The 22,202-nt window shown below is 36.7% G+C and overlaps 6 protein-coding genes across 9 annotated transcripts in view; 2 read left to right on the forward strand and 4 right to left on the reverse strand.

Annotated features, from left to right (window-relative positions):
• GEFmeso (Guanine nucleotide exchange factor in mesoderm) overlaps positions 1-14,675 on the forward strand; it is a 33,885-nt gene extending 19,210 nt beyond the window's left edge. For 2 of the 3 annotated variants that reach the window (XM_088030041.1, XM_088030042.1), the window contains exons 2-10: positions 4,934-5,568; positions 7,874-8,057; positions 9,189-9,304; positions 11,618-11,715; positions 11,765-12,032; positions 12,091-12,402; positions 12,449-12,677; positions 12,729-13,392; positions 13,452-14,675. In XM_088030041.1, the coding sequence (XP_087886167.1) occupies positions 4,934-5,568; positions 7,874-8,057; positions 9,189-9,304; positions 11,618-11,715; positions 11,765-12,032; positions 12,091-12,402; positions 12,449-12,677; positions 12,729-13,392; positions 13,452-14,367 (3,422 nt within the window). In that variant the 3' untranslated portion in view covers positions 14,368-14,675. Of the gene's footprint in view, positions 1-2,244; positions 2,564-4,933; positions 5,569-7,873; positions 8,058-9,188; positions 9,305-11,617; positions 11,716-11,764; positions 12,033-12,090; positions 12,403-12,448; positions 12,678-12,728; positions 13,393-13,451 lie in introns of those variants that run through there. The other variant, XM_088030040.1, reaches the window with a different exon arrangement.
• A 19-nt stretch (positions 14,676-14,694) lies between these two features.
• LOC148179476 (3-hydroxyacyl-CoA dehydrogenase type-2-like) lies at positions 14,695-16,331 on the reverse strand. Its single transcript, XM_088030048.1, has 4 exons — positions 16,124-16,331; positions 15,693-16,025; positions 15,408-15,645; positions 14,695-15,357 (listed from the first exon to the last, which is right to left on the reverse strand). Exons 1-4 carry the CDS (start codon positions 16,130-16,132, stop codon positions 15,167-15,169), a joined length of 771 nt encoding a protein of 256 aa, XP_087886174.1. The 5' UTR covers positions 16,133-16,331; the 3' UTR covers positions 14,695-15,166.
• Positions 16,332-16,635: 304 nt separating this feature from the next.
• LOC148179477 (3-hydroxyacyl-CoA dehydrogenase type-2-like) lies at positions 16,636-20,174 on the reverse strand. The gene is made up of 4 exons (XM_088030047.1): positions 20,000-20,174; positions 17,215-17,547; positions 16,930-17,167; positions 16,636-16,881 (listed from the first exon to the last, which is right to left on the reverse strand). Exons 1-4 carry the CDS (start codon positions 20,006-20,008, stop codon positions 16,691-16,693), a joined length of 771 nt encoding a protein of 256 aa, XP_087886173.1. The 5' UTR covers positions 20,009-20,174; the 3' UTR covers positions 16,636-16,690.
• LOC148179478 (uncharacterized) lies at positions 17,557-19,411 on the reverse strand. 2 transcript variants are annotated; one of them, XM_088030046.1, is made up of 3 exons: positions 18,285-19,411; positions 18,072-18,241; positions 17,557-18,018 (listed from the first exon to the last, which is right to left on the reverse strand). In XM_088030046.1, exons 1-3 carry the CDS (start codon positions 18,506-18,508, stop codon positions 17,630-17,632), a joined length of 783 nt encoding a protein of 260 aa, XP_087886172.1. In that variant the 5' UTR covers positions 18,509-19,411; the 3' UTR covers positions 17,557-17,629. The 2 variants fall into 2 exon arrangements, with proteins under 2 accessions (XP_087886172.1, XP_087886171.1); XM_088030045.1 differs by having other exon boundaries at positions 17,557-18,024; positions 18,285-19,410.
• Positions 19,727-21,472, forward strand: LOC148179479 (uncharacterized). Its single transcript, XM_088030043.1, has 2 exons — positions 19,727-19,855; positions 20,241-21,472. The coding sequence occupies exon 2, from the start codon at positions 20,251-20,253 to the stop codon at positions 21,280-21,282; it is 1,032 nt and encodes a 343-aa protein (XP_087886169.1). The 5' UTR covers positions 19,727-19,855; positions 20,241-20,250; the 3' UTR covers positions 21,283-21,472.
• Positions 21,271-22,142, reverse strand: Alg14 (ALG14, UDP-N-acetylglucosaminyltransferase subunit). The gene is made up of 2 exons (XM_088030049.1): positions 22,009-22,142; positions 21,271-21,957 (listed from the first exon to the last, which is right to left on the reverse strand). The coding sequence occupies exons 1-2, from the start codon at positions 22,013-22,015 to the stop codon at positions 21,308-21,310; spliced, it is 657 nt and encodes a 218-aa protein (XP_087886175.1). The 5' UTR covers positions 22,016-22,142; the 3' UTR covers positions 21,271-21,307.
• Between the last annotated feature and the right edge of the window lie 60 nt (positions 22,143-22,202).

Genomic DNA, 22,202 nt, shown 5'->3' on the forward strand with positions numbered 1-22,202 from the left:
CCTATTAAAATCAGATATCTTTCTGGTAATAAATCTGTTTCCGACATCAACCTACCTCACTGCAGGCGACAAACTTGGGCTGTAGTTTATCATGTAGCTTTTCAATTAAACGAATTTAAAAACGACACGAGACGATAACAAATAGTGATCGTAAAGTATGTAACAAATTTCTTTAAACAGCGATTGCTTTATTGAAGATATGAAGTCAGCGGTGAATGCACGCATTGAACTGATACTAGCGTAAAAATTTGATGGAGTCTTCTTGCAGACAGAAAGTCTGACGCCTCAGGGAAGAAGGATTCTGAATGATTTCCACATTAAGATTGATTATTGCGTCACATACAAGGAGCGGTTGACATTGGGCTCGTTTATTTCAGTACCATATGGTTTGAATAAGTGTTATTAAAGTTTAATTAATCAGTCATGTCGGCGTTACGCAAAGCCCTTGGTTAAAACAGGTGAAATTTCAGGTTTTTTCGATATTTTATTGGCGATTCTTGCAGATTTTGCTTAATGAATATCTAAGTAGATATATGCGCGGATTGAGTTCCGTTAGGAAAGCAAATCTTGCTTCAAAAATGGTTTAATTGCTTCGGAGGTTATATAATTCAGTTTAAGTTGTTAACCTTTATTGGAAGATTCTAATGTTCTATATGTCTAACTGTAAATTAATTAACTGGAACATTTTTGCGTGGTCTGACCGAAGACTATGAAAAACGATAATGTTTCTTTGATCTAACCGATTCAATTTCGCTATGTAATAAAACCAAGGATTTCAATAAACGTTGCTGCTGAATTCACTGATATCCAGATCTTCACGCATATGGTGCATTGATTTTTCCGAAATTGCAGAGAAAACATCTTAAGCCAACTTCAATTTAAAATAACAGTAAAGTGCACACTCTTGAGCCAATATTATGAGGGAAAGGTGCTCAGTTCTATGCAAAAATTCCAAGAATTGCAGGTTGTAAATTTCTTTCTCTGGCTCTAGAATTCGGTAATTTGGTTCAACTAATAAGCTTATTAAATGATATAATGGCCACCAAACTATTAAAATATCAACATAAAAAGTTGTATTAAGTTCATCTTAAAAATAAAAATGTATGTTTGAAAATGTAATTTGGCACACAAACTTTCGAAATGGCAATAAGACGGAGCAACTAATTATGAAAAAATAATATGAAAAAAATGCCATAAAACTCACATTTCCACTAAGCTGTTTGGAATGATGTTATTCTCTTCAAGCCTGGGAATAGAAAAGTTCATTTAGCTTATCATAAGTTGTGATCAGTCTCCGGCCCAAAACCCTATTTTAAACTTAGTGACATGAAGCACAGGTAGAACAGTGAACCCTGAACATGGGTTCTTGCTTAATTTCCAACACATTACAGATCATTTTTCTCCTCGTTCACAAGGAGATTTTCGAAATTGACAACGAGTGTGTGCGTTTCAAAAGAATGAAAAATGAGCACAAATGTTATTCGGCCGATGAATATCTTTGATTAGTACACAGCACTGAAATAGGATGAGGCAATAGCGACATACCGGTTATGATTTTTAAATTGAATTATATTTATTTTCACTGGCCAAATTCATAAGTGTGCAACGTTGCTTAATATGACTTTGTTTCGATTATAGTAACACACGTTTGCTCCGATTAGAATCAAATTTCGATAAGACTTCCAATAAAATTGAGACACAAAAGCCTCCGTCAGGCTTTCAGAACGCATTAAGTTTCATCATTATTTTCATTTAAAAAAGCTATTAAAGTGCAATAAAAAGTCCTTTGAAATGAAAAAGCGCGTATTTTCTGCAGTTAGTGGTACCGCCTTGGCATCAACTGTTTAATTAATATTAAATTAAACTCACTGATACAATCGCTGTAGAACTTGCTTAAAGTGAAAAAGTAAACAGAAATTTATCAGCTTGACCTGCAAAGATAAATGATGATACAAGTCACCCAAAAACCAGATCAAATCAAGAAAAATTCATTATAGTAAGCAATTTAAGCTGAAATTTTTTCGAGCATGTCTTGAATGTGTAAAAACCAACATAATTATCCTTAGTTCCGAAACCGGCACACACTAGTAACCTGCCACTCATGTGCAATGCAAATTGTCAGCAAACATGTAAAACTCCGTCTCCTGCAGTCAAAGTTCCAATGTCAAACCAATATGGAATTCGCAGAAGTCTCCACCAGAGCCATTTATCAAAGCGCGCCTCGGTCCCTGTTTATGCAGACAAACAAATCAGGAGCTTCCTCGGTACTACATGCAAGTTGAACAACTCGTAGCCTGACGACTCGAGAATTGAAGATAATTAGAATCGAGCATTAGTGTGATTCATACATGAGTAAGTTGCTACTGTAACTGGACTGAGACTGAGCTGCTGCTTGCTAGTTGCTGGTGGAATCAGTTGGTGTTAGCCTTGTAAAGTGTTTGGGTGTGATAAAACTGCGCTCCAAGCGCGTATTAGACGATGTTGGATAATGTGTTGTGAAGATTAATGGTTCGTCCACAAGTGGATACGATGTATACCAAAATTGCTTCTAATAAAGGGCCAGGTACGATAATCGGAATTTGTTGTTTTCATTAAAATTTATGAGAGAATCTTTACCTGTGGTTCTTGGAAGCGCTGTCGCTGACTCAGCTTGGAGAATTTTGCCGCTATCTAAAATCTGACTTGGAAAAAGTACTCTGTAAAATTTTACAGCTGACAGAAATGTATGTGTTTATTATTACTTCAGTACTTTAATGAGCAGTGCGGCAACTTTTCACAATTTTACATTAAAATTCAGTACCAGCATGTGTAGAGTACCCAAGATTTATCGATAACGATTTTATTGGTATGTGCCGGACAATCTGCAATCAAACGTGGATGTCCTTGCTTGTTTGCGTTCATTTACAAGGAAGGTATGACGTTATTTACTAACAAGCATAGCAACTATCAATGCTATTTACGTTTTGTAAACTTTTAATTCGTCTGAACTAGATTAGTATTAGAAATAATCGCTAATTGTCACCATTAAGTTTTCTAATTCTATTTGACTCCATAAATTTGATCTTGTTAAGTGTCATTAGCACTTGTAGACTCCTAGTCACGTTTTCACATATTGCACCATTCTAATGGAACCTCTAAAAATTGCAATTAACTTGCTTTACACGAAAATCAACTAAATTCGCTTTTAATGAACGTTGTAACTTCATGTTTATATTTATTTGAAGCACCGACTATAAATTGAAGTCTTTTCAAGTTTGCGATTGTTTACATTACACGTGACGCATTTTTTTTTTAGTTTTTAACATGTTTTCTTAACATCATAACTAAATTGTTTATTTTCAACACAAAAAGATTCCATGCAGTTAGTTTACCGTGCTGCTTTTATTGAACGTGTTCATTCATAAATAGCGTCTGGAGAAACGCAGTTTCATTTTGTAATAAAAATTCTCCAGGCTATCAAATTATATTTAAACTGTACTAGTAAATGTGTACTGGCACATATCTCAGGCCAGAGTTTAAAATTAACTTTGGTGCCAAGTTTTGAGCCGAGAAGAGTCTGTGTTGATTGAAGTAATTATTTTTTTACTTTCACTGTGCTCCTGCTCCGCGAGTTCGATAATAAGAGAAAAAAATATTTGTGTATTCAATAAGCAGTAAAGTGCAAATTTAAACAAGGAGAATATTCTTTTAGGTTCTTTATGAGCATTTTTGCATTTTTTATACATATATCTAGAACTTTAGATGTAGTTTTCCTTTAAAATCTTCATAATTATTGCTAAAAACTGCCATTTAAAATCTCATTTTTTTTAAATTCTTTAGATTCAGTGGTGCTGGCTCTTTTATTTCATTACATTTTAAAAATTTTATCGACTTCATGTTTCATTAAGTTTAATATGCATTAGATATGCAAATATACGATTTCATTATAAATTATGAATATGCCAAAGTTAATGAATGCCGATTTCAGCAAGGAAAACTGTGTGAATCAAAACAACTAAGTGGCTCTTCCAAGCTCTTCGCCATTTATTTAGTTGTTTGAGTCTTCGGAACTTTTATACATATTTCAACGCGTTTGAAAGTACTTGTAATCTTCGGAAAAGCGTTGCGCATCAGAGGTTTACGAGGTGGAGAAATAAATTAATTAACTCTACCTGTGGAGATATTTATAATTCTGGCGCCACGTAGATATGTGGTGCTGTTTTATGGTGTTTCTTATTTTATAGAAAGTGCCTTTTTCTCATTTTTTCTTTGTCCCCGGTTTTAATCAAAATGAAATGAAGAGTTAAAAAAGGTAAACAAACATGAAAAAAGCGATTAACGTTACAATACAGTTGGAGATAAATCATAGGATTAGTACTCCCGTGGAGCCATAGAAAAGATGGTGAAAGTCCCTAAATCTTTTAAGATTTTGAGCCTTTGGAAGGAAAATATTTTGAACACTAATGTGGTGACGTAAATGAAAACTTATTACCTTATACGTCGGTCTACACTGATAACAATGTAAGGACATAAATATTTATACATGGAGTGTGGAAATGAAACGACCTTTTCGGTGTTGCTTTGTTACACTTAAAGAGATCAGTTTTTGTTGTCAAGTGGCCTTTCAGCAGAGTGCAATTTTGATGGACTCTAATGGTTTTGTTTATAATCATTTTGTATATTTTCTTTCTTGATTAGAGCTTCCGGGCTTCTAAAAATATATCTCAGATACCGAAAACCAACAGATTTGAACTTAATACATTCAGCTAACAGTGGTTTAACGTGACTCATCCTTAGTTTAGATTTTTAATACACGGCTATTACCGGTGATCCAAGGTGACCTGTAGAATTTCCCATATCGCATCATCAAAGTTTCGGTTTTTTTCTAGCGATTAAACTTTATTTTCACGATAACGTTGTTTGCATTATCACTGACGTTCTTTGTTTATTTCAGGAGCGCCTACTGACTTGATGCCCAGTATTATGGGCGCTTTTGATGCCATCATAGAAGGTAGTCGAAGTCAGAAAACCAGTACACCTCGAAAATCTCCTCAAGCTAGTAATTTCGCGAACCTTTCACCGGCTGTTCAGAAAATACTAGCCAACGTCCCCGATCAAGAACTTAGCAGAACTTACAGCTCAGAAGAAACCTTGGGACCAAAACGAATAAACAGATCTTCCGTTTATAGATCAGTTCGTTCGTCGGAGAAGCAGTTGAATAAAAGCAACGAATCGTTGGATATCATATCACCAAATGTGCAGAAGATGATTTCGAATTTTCCTGATGCTGAACTGGTTCTACCTAGTGATAGGAGTAAACCTAGTCGAAATGGCTCGTTCTTACACTCGAAGAGCGATAGTTCAACTCTGAGAATTTCATGTCTTGACCACGACGGAGGGAGTCTTTATCATGGTGCCAATGCAAATAGTGATTGTGATAGTTTGGGTGTCGTGGACACTTGTGACAGTTTGAAAAGTGACGATTTTTGTAATTGTAGTCCAAAGCCTCTTGGCTCTTACTTACACACTTCTCTCGGAATTGCTTCAAGAATGCCAGTTGGACGGAAAAACATGGGGAAATACTTGCAGGTACTGTACACTCTCTTTGTTTGTCTATTTTTTCTGTTATTGTTGAAATAATTAGCGACTTGTTTGTGATAGTCATTAAAAATAGATTAGAGCTTCTTTGTTGGCGCTAGTTCTCTGGTAAATTGCAGAGGAGTACTGATAAAGACTTCCGTACCAACTAAAGATTGTATCAGTTGCATTTGTGCTAAAGTGACAACTTGTTGCAAGATAAACTGTAGTGGCTGCAAGATTGTGAAAGAAGAGGTGCTAAACATGGACATTTATTGGTTCCGCGTTGTTAATCGCTGGATATCTAGGCATTCTCCTCCTAAATTAGGTTGAGCATTTGAATAAACAAGTCTTTTGCGCAATACTCATTACTTTTGGATCGAGAATTAGTTGCTTTAACATTGAGAAAAATTATGTCATCATTTAAGACGATTTTAATAATGGAGCGATGAATTCATTGTTCTTGTCGACGTGTTTTCGATTGAGAACAAAGCACTTGTTTTTCTAAGGTCAGAGACGAAGCGATGTCAATATTGTTGCTGACGGAGTCACCAATTTTGAGGGGAAATGAATCAGAAAACGGGAAATTTCGAACATCCTGTCTTAATCCCGAAAACTGTTTCGAAATTTTCCTAGTTATTTTCCCATGTTCAGTAATAATTTGCGTTTACCTAGACTTGACTCAGATATGCAATAAATTAACGACAATTAAAATTTTCCTTTCATTTCCATTAAAATGCAAAAACAGCACTGATCAAAGTTCGTGATCTACTCCACTTGTTTGCAGTGTTCGATAATATCAATAAATTAAGTTGAGACAATTAAATAACTTTCTTTGACCTTAAGAAGTCCATAATGGTCATGGGAACCAATATTTCACGCGTACATTACATCACATAAATCTTTGATGTCTGATTGAAGCCATAAAAGGAATAATTTGGATATTATATTCACTGCAAAAATTGCATGTCTATTTAAGGAAATACGAAAGGCTCCTCCTCCTACAGGACACCGTTATTTAAATTACTTCATTCTGAACATCAAATCATTAGCGGTATTCCTCCGACTAAAATGTTCACAATAGTCCTTGATCTTATCAGAATTAGTCTTCAAAGAGAGAAATTTGTAGCTTTGTTTCACAGTTCGGATTCGAGTTTTAATTAGATTCTTCATAAAAGAAACGTTCTGAGGGCCAAGTTTCCTGAAGTATGAATCAACATGAGTCACTGACTTGTGGACAAGTACGTTTATTGATTTCATGGTGAATAATTCATTCATTTGATTGAAATGAAATTCTTGGCTGTTTTATTGCTATTTTGTAATAATTCCAAGAGGCGTTCGACGTAATGAAAATGATTACATTTTTTCAAAGAACCACTTGACATCATTGTTGCAAAAACAATAAAACTAAAAATGCAGTTATGCAGTACCTATGACATCAGCGGTTTCGCTAATACCTTAATGATCATTTGAAATTCAAGATTATCTCGAGATAAAATGTATCCTCAAATTTTGGAATTAGTTCGGCTGCGTTTATGGAAAGCGTGGCGAATCTCTAATTATTGCATATCATGTGCATGGTATGAATAATAGAACTTAAGTATTTGCTAGGTGTCCGCATTATTTTATGAATCGGACGCAGTCACGCATTCTAGGTAAGAAAATTTATGAATAAATTAGATTTCACTCGGCGTGAAATATTGTTTACTGTTTATAAAACGCTTGATTTGTCGCAGTATCAAAAAAGATCCAAAAACGATCACAAATAGTGTGAGCCTCCCACAACACAATTGGAGATGAGACAAGATAAAATCTGGAAAAATGTGTTTCAAAATTTATTGCAATTCTCAGACAAGTAAAGTTGCAGCAATAAACAATTTATAGCGACAAGTGTTTTATTCACTTGACTTGTTATCTTAATAGAAATCTTTGTTTCCTCTTTCGATAAGAGCCGCAAATTCAAAACTAAACAATTCTTTTGTAAAATAGTCTGAAATCTCATTAGACTAAAATGAATGAATAACTCCTAGAATTTAGAGAATCCATCTATTTTCAGACGTCCAGGACGTGCGGAACCGTTACGAAAGAATGATATTTATGATCGACCTCCTCCAGCAACATCCACATAATTCTATTAATATCACCGATCTTTATTCTGCGATCAACTCAACCCTTTTTCACATTATGAAATCTCAATTTCCAGTCTACAAATCTGATAAACTCATGCGATTATCACTACAGCAACAAAGCGAATAAAATTAGATGACGCTAAAGGTGTTGAAAACCCCAAGTGAAGCGTTTTTCTTTTTGTGTGCAGGTTCCAAGTGAGAGTAGCGTGGGCACAAACAGTACAACGTCGTCTGAAGTTTCCCGTCCTGTTTCGCTCACCAGCTTGGGATCGTGTTCTTCAAGTGGCAGCAGCGGACCCCATCAACCCAGTTCTGCATACCTCGCCTCGGCTGAAAGTCTCGACAGCGACCCCGAACCCACCGGAAGTCAAGGTCAGTTGAATTTTTCAGTACGAAGTTTTCCACGTTAGTTTGTGGTGAGATCGCCCGGTCAGTGGTCGAAATGCGTAATCAGTCATCACAAACATCAAAGAGCTATAAATATGAAGTGTACAGCTTTCCGTGCGACGCCAAACGTCCCATTAAATTTGCATTCAACTGTCTAAAACGGTGCAGAAACTCGCCATAAACATTATGTCCTGAAGCTGTCTAAGGAGTACACTTAGGAGGAATGTTAAGTCAGTTGATGTTCTTGATGCATTACATTTGTTTTGTTCAGTGCATTGAAGTGGTGAAATTTGTTTCCAGTTTATCATCGTAACTAGAAGCTCTTAAAAGCATCTAACGAATAGTTGAAAGGTTGGCACGTTACTCTTCTGATGAAGGCGACGCGATGGTTTTTGATTCGCACACACCCAAAAGATAAGAGAAATTAATATTAAAACAGGACTTTCAAGAGCAAAGTGCACTTTCAAATTAAGTGCTCATTGCGAATGTAATGAGTATATACAACAAAAACCTTTTATGATAAGAATATAATTAAACCAAATGAGACTCGTTATGGGACAAATGCACCATCAATAATAATTTCTTGTCAACTTTTTATCAGAGTTCCCAGAAGAACATGCGTGGAAACTTCTTTGGTGTCGAGTTTTTAATTTTGACAATCAAGAAGTGTTTAGCTTTTAGAGGAATAATACGCCTTGTTACCATTCCAGGATCACTGCATAATAAAACAGCTTGTCAAAAGAGGGTAACAAGCAACAAGCACCTTGTAACAAAGTGGTTTTAAATGGGTTCCTTCAGCCTAAAGCGCCCGCCGCTACACCTCACCTATCAAAGAATTCATTTGAAATATCGTGATGTTTTATACATATCTAAAGGCTTTGTCAGACTCGAACTACGTAATTAGTGATTCTATAATTATTTTTTTTATGCATTGACTCTGCAAGGAACAATGCATGTTTCGACATCTGATTCACCACACAAAAAAGGGAGCAATATCCTGACAATCAGGCCCATCCACAAACAACGTCAACATCGTGTTATTTTAAGAATATCAATTGCAAAATTTATATCCTTGATTCGAAGGACGAAGAACTAAATCGTACAACTCTGTTCCAGGTTCGGCGGATAGTGGCATCGCAGAACAACCGACGATGAGTCCTGAAGCTCGTGTTCTCCAGGAAGTTTTGGATACAGAAACTGTATACGTAGCCGACCTCAACGAGGTCATCCAGGTAAGTTTCATACGTTAGTTTTCGCTTGCTTGGTCAACAGGTATTGACGTAATAAATAAACTTGGTGATGACGTCGTTTTAAAAGGACGAGATGTTGATGTAACACGTGAAAATCTTTAATGGCATTGAAGTGCGGCTTATAATTAGAAAAACTTGTATTCAATTGCTTACTGTAAATTGTTCATTTCCTGTTATTAATATTGAGGATTCATAGACGTCGGGTGCAAATTACGTGAGTAAAATAATGCAGTGGGGACAATTCTGCGAAAGGATTGTGTTAACTTAGCTACTGGATAATTGTCTTTCCTCTTAGCTCGTCGTCTTCAAATTGCGCACGATTGGTAATGGACGAACCAAGAAGTGTTTATGGTCTTCACATATTTGCGTAATTGCAATGAACAGACAAGTATTGTAATATATTGACATTGAATCGTGGAATTTCATTCTTAAGGAGTTCGCTCCAAAGTGTTAGAGCCATAAACGCACGCAAGTATGGGAAATAAAGGAAAACTTTAAATTTTTAATTGTGTGCAGTACGATGAAAATGAGTTTATCTTCGCATAAGCTAACTGAGCAGTTCTAAAGAAACCTTAAAAATATTCCTGAACTTTTATTTACATTGAAACAGATTTTGACGTTTAAAAAAGAAGTAAATTAGGAGTCTTACGAGTCCGTTTAACATAATTTCTTTTAAATAAACATACCGCGAAAGAAAACGGGTTGTCTGAATATTTTTGCGTTTTATTTTTAGTTCATTTGCAACACTGACAGAGTGATCAGTAGGATTATTTATCTAGTTGCCTGGCGTCTTGCGAACGTATGTCTGAACTTAAAAACTTAAAAATCTAAACAAATATTTATTTCCAACTAATTCTCTCCCGTTACCTAATTTTTTTACTTAACTTAGAAATACTTTCCGTCTAATCAAGAATGACTCATTATGACAAGATAATGCCGTTTAAAATAGAAATTACTTACAATTAATCATTATCAAAATATTGTAATTCAACCCTAAAAATGATAGCAACAAAGTCAATTGCAGAGGAGCTAAGTTAAGTACTCATGACAAGTGTTTTTCCATTATTACCTCTAAGTACACGTTGTAAATTGAAATTGTAAGGCATTAAAAAGTGATTATAGTCATGTTGTATTTTGTTATGAAATTAAACTGCATAAAATCTAAACTGTGAGAGTAGGATAATAATTCCCACCTGTTTGAAAAGGTAAAGTATTGATAATAACAGTCCAATGTTACGACATAGCTTTTTTTTGAGAAAGGTCAGTGAGTTTATAAATATTGAAGATTATGCTCGTTAAAATCTCATCATGTAACATATCCATTTTTGTTTAAAAATGCAAATGTGGACAATTAGACCTCGTAATAGGTAAACATTCATCATTTGAGACACCCACATATGTAGCGGACGAAAACCTACATGATTGCATCACTTCTTTGTGCAAATATGTGTAAATAAATATTTTTTTAACTATCTTTTGACAAGCATTTGTTGAGAAACAAACATTGGATGTCGATACACTTAAAAACCTCCCAATAGCTTAGTGTTTATTGTGAAACCATATAATTTATCGCACTCAGATAAGAATGTATTCCCATGTGAATCAGATGTCTTTTAGTAGAGATAAATGAGAGTCGTGGAGTCGACGGGGATGACAAATAGCATTACTATCCTGTTAGCAAGCTCTTGCTATTGTCAAGGGTTCAATTGGTCATTGCGGTTTCCTGTATGTTAAATTACACCACACCGCTTTACATTGTCACGAAAAGCAACACTTTGGTCAAGTTTAAGCAAACCAAACTGCAGATTGTCTCGAGTCATCCACAAATAAATGAAATATGCTGTCGTAAATAGCTGGAATAAATAGACCACACTGTCGTAAACCGACCTTGACTCTCGAGGATTCAAAACGTGCCAATGACTCATGTCGTGAATCTCCAAGAGTTCGATTCCAACCATTCTTTATTAGTAGTGAGTCGTTACGCAATCATGTCCATTAAGAGAGCCGCTGTTATTCATCACATCTCTTGTACACGCCGACGTTCTCTTAGCAGATTCATTAAACTCTTTGTTTAGTAACAAAAGTCAAACCTCAAAGGGTCTAAAAGACAACACATGTGGAAATTTCAGGAGATTTTAACGGGATCTTTATGACTGTTTGACAAGAAAAAAACGCTTGAACATTCTGCACGGTTACACGTGTTACCTAATAAGTAAACTTCCTGTAGACATTTACGGGTTTCCATATTTGCTGCAATGTGTGTCCGGAGCTCGGAATTATTCGATTTTTTTCCAGGGATATTTGGAGCCGTGGAAGGCAGAGCCGGAGAGCTGCGTGTCCGAGCACCTACCACATCTTTTTAGCAACTTGGAGGAGATCTACGAGTTCAACAGGTAATTTTCACTGGCGTAACATCTACGAGGTCTAAAATTGAGTTTTTAGATCTTTTCTGGATCAGCTCCGCGACGCTGACTTTAATCCAAGTAAAATCGCCAATGTCTTCATCCAGAACAATGCAGGTTTTACTGTTTACAACGAATATTGCACAAACTACCCACGGACGATGGAAGTTCTTAGTGAGCTGACTCGTGATGACAAAATAGCTTCTCAGTTCCGCGAGAAACAAATGGCTCTAAGTCATGCTTTACCTTTAGGCTCCTATCTCCTCAAACCAGTCCAAAGAATCCTTAAATATCACCTTCTGCTGCAGGTAATGCATATTATAATACACCTGTGAAGGATTTAGTCCTAATCGGTTTATCTTGCAGAGGCTTTCAAAGCAGTGTGATACATTTCACAAACCAGCAGTGGACTTGGCGTTAACTACTATGACTTCTGTCGCTACAAGTATTAACACGATGAAACGGAAACATGAACATGCCGTTAGAGTCCATGAAATACAGGCACAACTTTATGGATGGACTGGTCCAGATCTTACCACTCTGGGAGAACTGATCGCGGAAGGCACCTTTAGAGTCAACGGTGCTCGGGGAAGAAGACACGTTTTCCTTTTCGATAAGGTCTTAATGATGGCGAAGAACAAGCAGGATGGAGCTCTAGCATACAAATCGCACATCGAGGTAAGAAACCAAACACCCTCTTCAGCCCTAACACACTAATTTCCAGTGTTCAAATCTAATGTTGGTAGAACAAGTGCGCGGCGAGCCTTTGTCATTCCAAATTCTACCCTTCGACAACCCTCGCTTGCAATGCACTCTTCGCGCGAGATCGCCCCAAAACAAGAGGGAATGGACTCTTCAAATCAAGAGAGTCATTTTAGAAAATTACAGTGCTGTAATACCAAACCACGCGCGACAACTGGTCTTGCAGCTTGGACAGGATGTCCAAGAAACTGGTCAGTTCACCACAATAAATTGACTAGATACCAATTTACTTCTTTTTGCAGAAGACACAACTGAGAAATGGTCGCCATTAAATAAACACTCTACTCCTCACTATCTTGAGCGAAGGTCGCGGGTCAGAAAGTCCAGAGATTTGTCAGGACGCCGCGCCAACTCCCAAGACCGGTCCTTCACGTCTTTGGGGAGTTGGCGGCGGAAATCTGAACCCAGCATGGCTATAATTCCCCAATACAACACGAAAACTGTACCGAAAAAGATCTCAAAAATCAAAAAAGCCAAAGAAAGCGGTGCTAAATTCTACACGGACTTGTCAGACTCGGAAAACTACGATGTAGTTGGAGAATCTGTGGAAAGTTTGAACGTCACTCCAACAGCAGAAGAGGCACCCGATCAGTGTGATAACATTAGCGAAGAGATAACTAGCACGGAAAACAACTTGGAAAAAATCGTGTCAGATTTAATCATGCAGAATCAAGAATTCCATAAGGTTCGAAACCGACCGAGAAGAAATGCCAGGGGCAGTGAACCGGAAACGGGGGCTTGGTTCCAAGAAGACATACCCAAATTACCGAGTAAAGCCGATTCGCTGCCCAGGTCTTTCCAACTCAATGATCAGATTGATGCCGAGGAAGAGAACAAAAACAAAAGTGAACGCGTCGTGGATGAGTCATTGAAAGAGAATCCTGATGCTGATGAACAAAACGAAAAGTAAGTCGGCTTGTAACAAGGCTATTCTAATTTATTTTTTATGTTGTAACTGTTTGCAGTGATCTCTCGTCTCAATTAGATGACAACGAATATCCGGAGCACAAAATCTATAGAAAAACAGCAATAAGATTCAGCTTACTCCAACGATTTCGCACTCTCATGTCCGAAGAAGACAAACGCACAAATAAGTATCCTCTACACAAACAAGGTTCGAAAAGCATGGGTGAGAAAATCGCCCATCCAGACTACGTAGATCCTCAGAAGTTGTTTGCTGGCTCATGCAACTCCAGTAGAACCAACTTAAGCGTGGAATTAGCGGAATGTGAAATGCTCACAGAGCCTGAACATTTAGATATGACAATAAGTGAAAAAGAAGTACTTAACGAATTTGAGAAGCGCCTTACAAATAGTACAAAACCTGTATCAGACACGGGCCAAAATCCCATGAATGGTTCTAGTCACACAGAAAACGGCAAACTAGAACAAGAAAACTCTTCTGAAGAAATAATCAATTCTAGTCAAAATTCCGATAGTTATTACGAAAGTATACTTGAGAAAAGTTTAGTCGAAGAATACACGAAAGATGAAAACGGCAGATTAGTAGCCAAGCAAGATAGCTTTAGAAGTAACGAAAACACTTTTTATATCAAAAAATGCAAAGTTTCTGAAAACGAAACGCCACAGATTACAACTTTGAGAGAAATCAACACTAACAGTAACACTATTGAGAAGAAAAGTGCAATCAAAAGACCGACCAAAGCTCCTCCGCCCATTCCAACCAAGCCAAGCCGCTTAGTTAGCAGTACAAAGAACGTCTGTATCGTATCGACTGAGACAATAAAAAATGGTGCAACCAACTCTAATATACACATCGAACAAACAAACAGAATAACTCAGAATTGTAGTCGCGAATCGAAGAATGCCGACGTTAGTGAGAAAAGTTGGGTGAAGACAATGGTAGGACGTTTCGAATGACATTTTCGAAATTCATAAACTTTCCAATGTGCTATAAATGGCTGTTGTAATTTTATTCTTGTTCATTGCACATGAGCGTGTTTGTTTATAGAATTGAGAGATATTTATTTTTAATATGAGTCAATTCATACTATGTACAGTTTTAACTATATTTCTTTATAGTTGGATGTTATATCACTAAATATTCGTATTTACCATAGCAAAGTTAATGTGCCAAATGGGTCCTTTTCATTGAGGAACTTTTAAATTATTTGTTATTTTAGCACTAATAATTTTGTAAAAAACTATAAATACATTGTAAATCTGTAGTTTTTATTGCTTATATAAATCTCCAAACTGGGCCTTCAAACTTGTAGTTTCGTCATATTGAATTTTTTGCAAAAAATGGGTTTTCCTTTTTTGCGTTTTGATTTGAGAATTTACATAACTTCCCATAAATTCTTTAGTTATATGCCGACTTTCTTCGGAGAACCATTGTCTGATATTCATGACGGATTATCGCGGTTTTCCTGTGGCATGGATTTATGGTGAAGTGCAAGAAGTGTGAGTCCATTTGCTGTTGCCGTTTCCCTAATCGGCAAGCCCCTTTTAGAGGTGTCCTCTGATTGAATTCTAAATCGAACTTAAAATTTTGAGGATTTTTGTAAGTATTGGAAACTCTCGATCAATGGTCGCATGTTTTTTTTATAGCCAAAGATTTGGCCCCACTGGTGTCTATTGTGACATCAATCGGGAGGACAATCATTTTGCAAAAAGACATTATAAACCTGTAATTTTAATTATGTCAAATTGGTGGCAACTATGGTTGTAAGCGAAGAGCGCCATCTAATCTTATAGTTTCCCCGTTCAACATCGGATTTTGAATGATGCTTTGAACCAACTGGGCATACTCAGACGGGTCTCCCAATCGTGGTGGAAATGGAACGGTTTTCTCCATTAATGCCACCACTTTATCAGGTAAAGCGGAAAATAGAGGCGTCCTGAAAACACCTGAAAAAAATGAATAAATTAATAATGGCGTCTGAGAAAAAGGAATCTACCTGGCGCAATGGTCACCACTCTGATTGCTTGACTCGCCAGATCTCTGGCTATTGGTAACGTCATTCCCACAATTCCTCCTTTACTTGCTGAATAAGCAGCTTGTCCCATCCGACCCTCAAAAGCTGCAATACTTGCAGTATTAATTACAACCCCACGTTCACCTTTCTTATTCAACTGATTTTCCCCTATAAGACCAACAGCAAGTCTTATCACGTTGAAGGTCCCTATGGTGTTCACCTGCAAAACAAGTTGGTGCAAAACGAAGTTTAGACTTTTGAACCGACCGTAAGAACTTTACTGAAATCTTCCAAATTGTGAGCTTTCTTTTTGTTGAAGTTGTACGTTTTAAATGGAACACCAATTCCAGCACAGTTGATAACATTGTCGAGTCTTCCAAATTTATCTTTGGTTAATTCTAGAGCTGATTTTACGTCGCTCTCTGAAGTTACGTTAACAGGAACGAATATAACTTTGTTTTCACCGAGCGTTTTCGCAACTTCGGGTCCTTTGGAGGTGGCAAGATCGCACAAAACTACTCTTCCGCCTTGCTGGATCAGCCTTTCAACAGTGGCCTTTCCTAACCCAGAAGCGCCTCCGGTCACCAACGTAACTGCGTTCTAAAAAATGTTTCTATGGAAAGGTATAATTTGTAACAAAACCGTTGTCTCCACGTTATTACTCTTTTTATTGGTCTAAAAATTGTATTCGCACTTACTTTGTGCATTGTTGTTAAGTCTACAAACGCACTAACTTGCACTATTTAAATGTGCAAAGGCCACGTAAAGTTGCAAAGGCCAATATGAGCTTGTAAACTAGCTATAGATAGCGTTGTGAAACAACAATATGTCGGTCCATTGACGGTTGCACTTTCGGACTTTTACAACACAAAGAAATCAACAAATAAACCCACTTGAAAACTCTCCCCACATGAAAAAACTAACAGTTCAGATGTTTTCCGCTGCACGACGCGTTAATCTCTGGTTTTTTTTCAGAAACCAAGATAAGATTTTACATTTTTACAGAAATTAAAGTATGCCATTGGTGGCTTATGATTATGACACTGATAGCGAGAATGAAGAAAACAAAGGGGGCAACTCATCAATTATCATCAACGAGTAACACGTAACAAGCTCAAACCCTTGCAGTACGGAAAAATGAAACTGAAGACGTAAATTTCAAACTCTTTGCGTCACAGCGAGCGCAGAAATTTTATAAAAATACAACACGTATAATGCAAAGCTGTAGTTTTTATTATTTATAAAGATATCGAATTCGGTGGCAACTACGGTTGCATGCGAAGAGCGCCATCCAATCTTATAGTTTCTCCGTTCAACATCGGATTTTCTATGATGCTTTGAACCAACTGGGCATACTCAGACGGGTCTCCCAATCGTGACGGAAACGGAACGGATTTCTCCAGAAATGCCACCACTTTATCAGGTAAAGCGGAAAACAAAGGCGTCCTGAACAAACCTGAAGGACAAATTAATAAATAACGGCGTCTTGGAAAAACAAATGTACCTGGCGCGATGGTCACCACTCTAATTGCTTGACTTGCTAAATCTCTGGCTATTGGTAATGTCATTCCTACAATCGCTCCTTTACTTGCTGAATACGCAGCTTGTCCCATCTGACCCTCGAAAGCTGCAACACTCGCGGTATTAATTACAACCCCACGTTCTCCTTTTTCATTCAATTCATTCTCTCCAATAAGACCAACAGCCAGTCTTAACACGTTGAATGTCCCAATGGTGTTCACCTGCAAAATAAATTCGCGTAAAACGAAGTTTAACATTTTTAACCAACCGTGAGAACTTTGGTGAAATCTTCCAAACTATGAGCTGTCTTCTTGTTGAAGTTGTACGTTTTAAATGCGACACCGATTCCAGCACAGTTGACAACATGGTCGAGTCTTCCAAACTTTTCTTTGGTTAAATCTAGAGCCGATTTCACTTCGCTCTCTGAAGTTACATTGACGGGAGCAAATATAACTTTGTCTTCACCGAGCGTTTTCGCAACTTCGAGTCCTTTGGAGGTGGCAAGATCGCACAAAACTACTCTTCCGCCTTGCTGGATCAGCCTTTCAACAGTGGCCTTCCCTAGGCCAGAGGCGCCCCCGGTCACCAACGTAACTGCGTTCTGAAAAACATTTTGAGGATATATTCAAAAAATACACTTCAGGTTAAAGAAAAGAAACGATTTGTCGGTCTTTCAAATTGATTTATTCATTTAACAAATGTTTAATTATTAAGCCGCCAATATCACTCTGCTGCTTTTCTAAACACAATTTATTCCTCCTTTCTTCCATTTCTATTTGTAGCCTCTGAAGCTTTTCTTCTTTTTCCAGCTCAAATCTCGCCTCTTCAATCGCTAATCTTCTTTCTTCGACTACAATTTTCCGTTCTTCCAGTTCTAGTTCTCGTTTTTTTAACGCATAATCTTGTTCGTTTCTCCCTCGCATGTACTGGAGTGTGCTAGTCTTAAGCGGTCGTTTCACTCCGCGCTGAACTGAACTCGAAATGAACGATCGTCTGTTATGAAATTCTTTAGCATTATAACATTCTTGTATTTGCACAGTTGGAATTGTTACATCGTTAGAGTCTGATTGCTCTGAAACTAAAATCAATTTCGATTCTGTAACAAGACAGGCCCGGAAAAAATACTTGTTTCAGTGCGTGGTAACAATTCCGGATTCACATAAACAGGCGGCAAATCTCTTTCTACTACCTTCTGGTTCTTAGGATTACTTTGTCTACTCGCAAACTGTTTTTGTAAATCAACGATTTGCTGTAACAGTTCTTCTTTTTCATCATACTGCAGCTCCGTTCCAGATCTATAAAACCAAACAGAATAATGGAGCGACATTTTTTACTTACTTTCGTAGATTCCCCCTGTCGCCCTTATTAAACAACTTGAGTAAATGCTCCACATGTTCTCTCACACAACGGAGCGAAAAGTTTTTTCCGGTCTTTATAATAAGATTGTTTTGTACTTCAGCCCATCTCGAGTAGTCTTCAAACGGATTAGTACTCAGAACACACCGCAAGAGAGTTAAGTCGTCAAAAATTGTAAACCTGTTTTTAGTTATTTTTTGAGTCATTTTTGACCACGAAGAAACGAAATGGAAAAGACGTTCACGGAATAACGTAACATGAGTAGTTGTTTCCTAGCAACCGCAAATTATCGGAAAGCTGCAATACGTTATACGGTCATGAGTAAAGAGATAGCAACCTGCCGCTCGATTGGACGTTACCATAGTGATATGATAACATACCGTTACCGTGGCCTAAAAACTGTACGGAAGGCGAGGTGCCTCCGTAGGTTTGTTAATCGATTTTGAAACATTATAAACATTTTATTCAATATATAGTATGGCCATAAAATATTTGCGTATAACACTATCTCTATCGTTGTGAAACTTTTCAATATAAAAAAAGGTAGTTTTATTAAAGATTTCGTTCCCTTGCAAAATAGTATTATTATTAAAAACGACTTTATGGCTATTTTTCTTAATTGTCTGTTAAATTCATTTTTTTTTAAATTCTCTGACATTGATGTGGTAACAAAGTCTCAAAACAAATGTGGAAGTTGCCGTTACCCTTAAAAGACTGAAAATGAGTAAAACAATGGAAAATAAATGGATTGCATGTTCCCAATAAACCTAGATACATTAATTAATTATTTTCTAATTAAAATATGGAATTACAGTACAACCTGGATTATCCGTGGTTCTCGGGATCGGAGCTTGCACGGATAATCGAGTTGTTAAATAAATATACGTTAGCGGCAACAAAATCATTTGGAACCTTTATTTAATTCAAAATATACATATACAAATTTAAACTCAATTTATCAACATCTTGACAATAACAATTTTAAATATTGAAAGAAATTGAAGCAACTCGTGAAATTCCAAATTTTAAGTTTTCTAACAATGGAAGCAAAAGTACAAAGTCGTTGGTTTTCGATTTGTGTGTTTTTTTGTAATGCATGGATAATCGCGGCACGGATAATCGAACAAACACTCTTGTACGGATAATCCGCACCCGGATAATCGAGGTTCTACTGTATGTTATCTATATGTTACTGAAATTATCTCAAAAGAGCTCTCAAATTCTTATCATTACAAATCTTTTGTCGATTAAATCGAAATTTTGAATTTTTGATTTATAAAGATGTAAATAATACTGCAACCAACAAAACACACGTGTAATACAATTGCATACACACCGAAAAATATAAAAATTATTTTTTTATAATATTTCCACACAAAAGCTATAATTTTTGCAAAGTGGTTGCTTTTTTAAACCAATATAACATGAGAAAATGTCAAAAATGCGACTTTTACACATTCCTTTTCGATCTTACAACAATAAAAAACATAACCTAACAAATGATGTTCAAAAACATTTCCATTTGTCACCCTATGGTTCCTGCAAGTCGCTAGGTAAGTTTATCATTACTACTATTTATTATTATTGCGCTGTATGATCGACAGCATTTTCTGTTTCTGCGGAAAAATATAATTTCTGGAAAATTCGCTGTCTCCACGTTTATTATCATTTTACCCTAAAAATTTGATCGCACTTACTTTGAACATTGTTGTTAAATTAAAACACTAATTCGGACTATTAAAACTTACAACTGTGCGTTGTAATTGTTTGAATATTAAAAAATACAAAGGTCACGTTTAATCAGCGTTTTGTTACAACACAACTAACCTCAAATTGTGTTTCTGTGTTTACAACGTTTTTATCTTTTTGTTATCACTATCAACTAATATGCTGGGTATACCAGATGCTGTATAAATTAATTATTCTAAATTTGTACAGAAACTAAAGAATGGCATTGGTGGCTTATGATTATGGCAGTGGCAGCGAGAATGAAGAAGATGAAGGTGCCTCATCAGTACTTATCAACTCAAAAGAACAAACCAAAGCTAATAACTCGAACCCTCTCACTAACGGGAAAAATGAAAATGAAGACGCCACTGACAAAGTCCCTGAAATCCTATCACAGCTCCCTCAGACTAAGAAAACAAATATAACTATTGAAGAGGATCAGTTGGAGGACTTTATCCCAAAATACGAACCAAACCCAAAAGAGAAAAAACCACAGAAAGTCAAAATCACAATACCAGCTTTGTCAGAATTTGAAGAGGAGGATGAACCTGTCCAAAAGAAACCCAAAACGTCTTCAAAAGGGAGTAGCTTATTATCCATGCTCCCACCTGTCAGAGGCAGTCCTTTGTCGACCAAGAGTTTTGTACCAAACGTTCTGAAAAACAAACCCGCAAAGACTAACAAACCCAACAGTCTCGTTCCCCATGCAGTCAGGAAAAAAGCAGAAGAAGCTAAACTGGCTACAATTAAAAAGATTACAAAAGTGGGAGACCACGGCAGCGATGTTGACAGTGACGACGATATTGAAATACCAGAAACATTCGATGACGAAATTTGGCAGAAAGTCTGTGGTCCTAAATCTAAACCCAAACCTGCGATAATTGAACCTGAAGAACCTCCAGTACAAGAAATCAACATCGCTCCTGAAGCTATTAAACCGTACGATGGTCTTGATAACGCTGCTTTTAAGGAGTTGGTAGGAAAAGCGAAACGACCTGTTAACATTAAACTTATTGATATAAATGAAGAAGAGATCATTCCTGACAAGAATGTCTGGCTAACTAAATCATTGACTGATCCTGATCTAGCCCCCAAAGCGGTGGTTGAAGATCCAGTGGATCCCACAAGGAAGAAGAAACATCACATTACGTATTTGGCGGAACAGGCAAAGGCAAGTGAACAAGAATTGCAGGGTCAATGGTCGTCCAATAAGTTCGCCAGAAATCAAACACGTGCAAAATATGGGTTTTAAATATATTTGTTAATAAATTATGTTTTCATATTAATTGGCCTATGTACTCCGACCGTTTTAATTTCTGTTTTAAACTGGGCCATTGAACTAAAAAGTTGTCAGCAAAATACATGAGAATTTTACCGCTTAATGAAAATGTTTGAGTTCTGCAAAAACTCTCAATAAAAACGATTCTGGTGTCTAAAATAAATGCCGCTTTCAACAAGAAACTAATCAGACAAATTGGAATGCATGTCCCTGGGCCGTTACATAATATTAGTTCGGGTCTAATTCTTAAAATTAATGGAAATGTGTACAAAATTGAGTAAACTGTCGTAAAAATTGAAGTAAAATAAGACTGACCAACCACTCTGCTTCTTGGAATTTCAATAATCTTATAAAGATCATTTTCTTTTTTGGCCTCTTCCAAGCTTATAACTTGTGTGTGACTAGTTTTATCACTTTTTGCCATAAAGTAGTGTCTTGGGGCATAATTTGAAAAGTTGAGGGTATTCAAGAGAGCCAGCATTTCTGTTGTGTGTCCACCAGAACCTATGCAAATGATTGTTTTGCATGGTGAAACCCTTTTGCTGGTGGCCTCCCTACTAAAGCCTGTGGTAATTTTATGAACCAAATATAAAATTCTGGCTAAAATCAATATAAAAACAAGAAAGGCTAGCTCATACTGCAGCTGATCTGAAATGAGAGAAAAAAATCATACAGTTTTAAATTTTGCCCATAACTTACCCTCCATTTATGAGTAAAGATTGGTATTAAACTAACATTAAAATAGTGTTCATAATTTGCCTTTTCATTCAAAATTAGCTCTTTGTGGTAAGTACAGCTGATTAACAAATACGAACACGAACTGTCAGATTTGACAGCAGGACATTGGTGATGGGTAGACAACCAAACATACTCTTAAAATAAATCAAAACTTT

Source organism: Gnatocerus cornutus, chromosome 2 (genome assembly GCF_029298725.1).
Source record: "Gnatocerus cornutus isolate USDA-ARS CGAHR chromosome 2, icGnaCorn1.1, whole genome shotgun sequence".
Taxonomy (NCBI): domain Eukaryota; kingdom Metazoa; phylum Arthropoda; class Insecta; order Coleoptera; family Tenebrionidae; genus Gnatocerus; species Gnatocerus cornutus.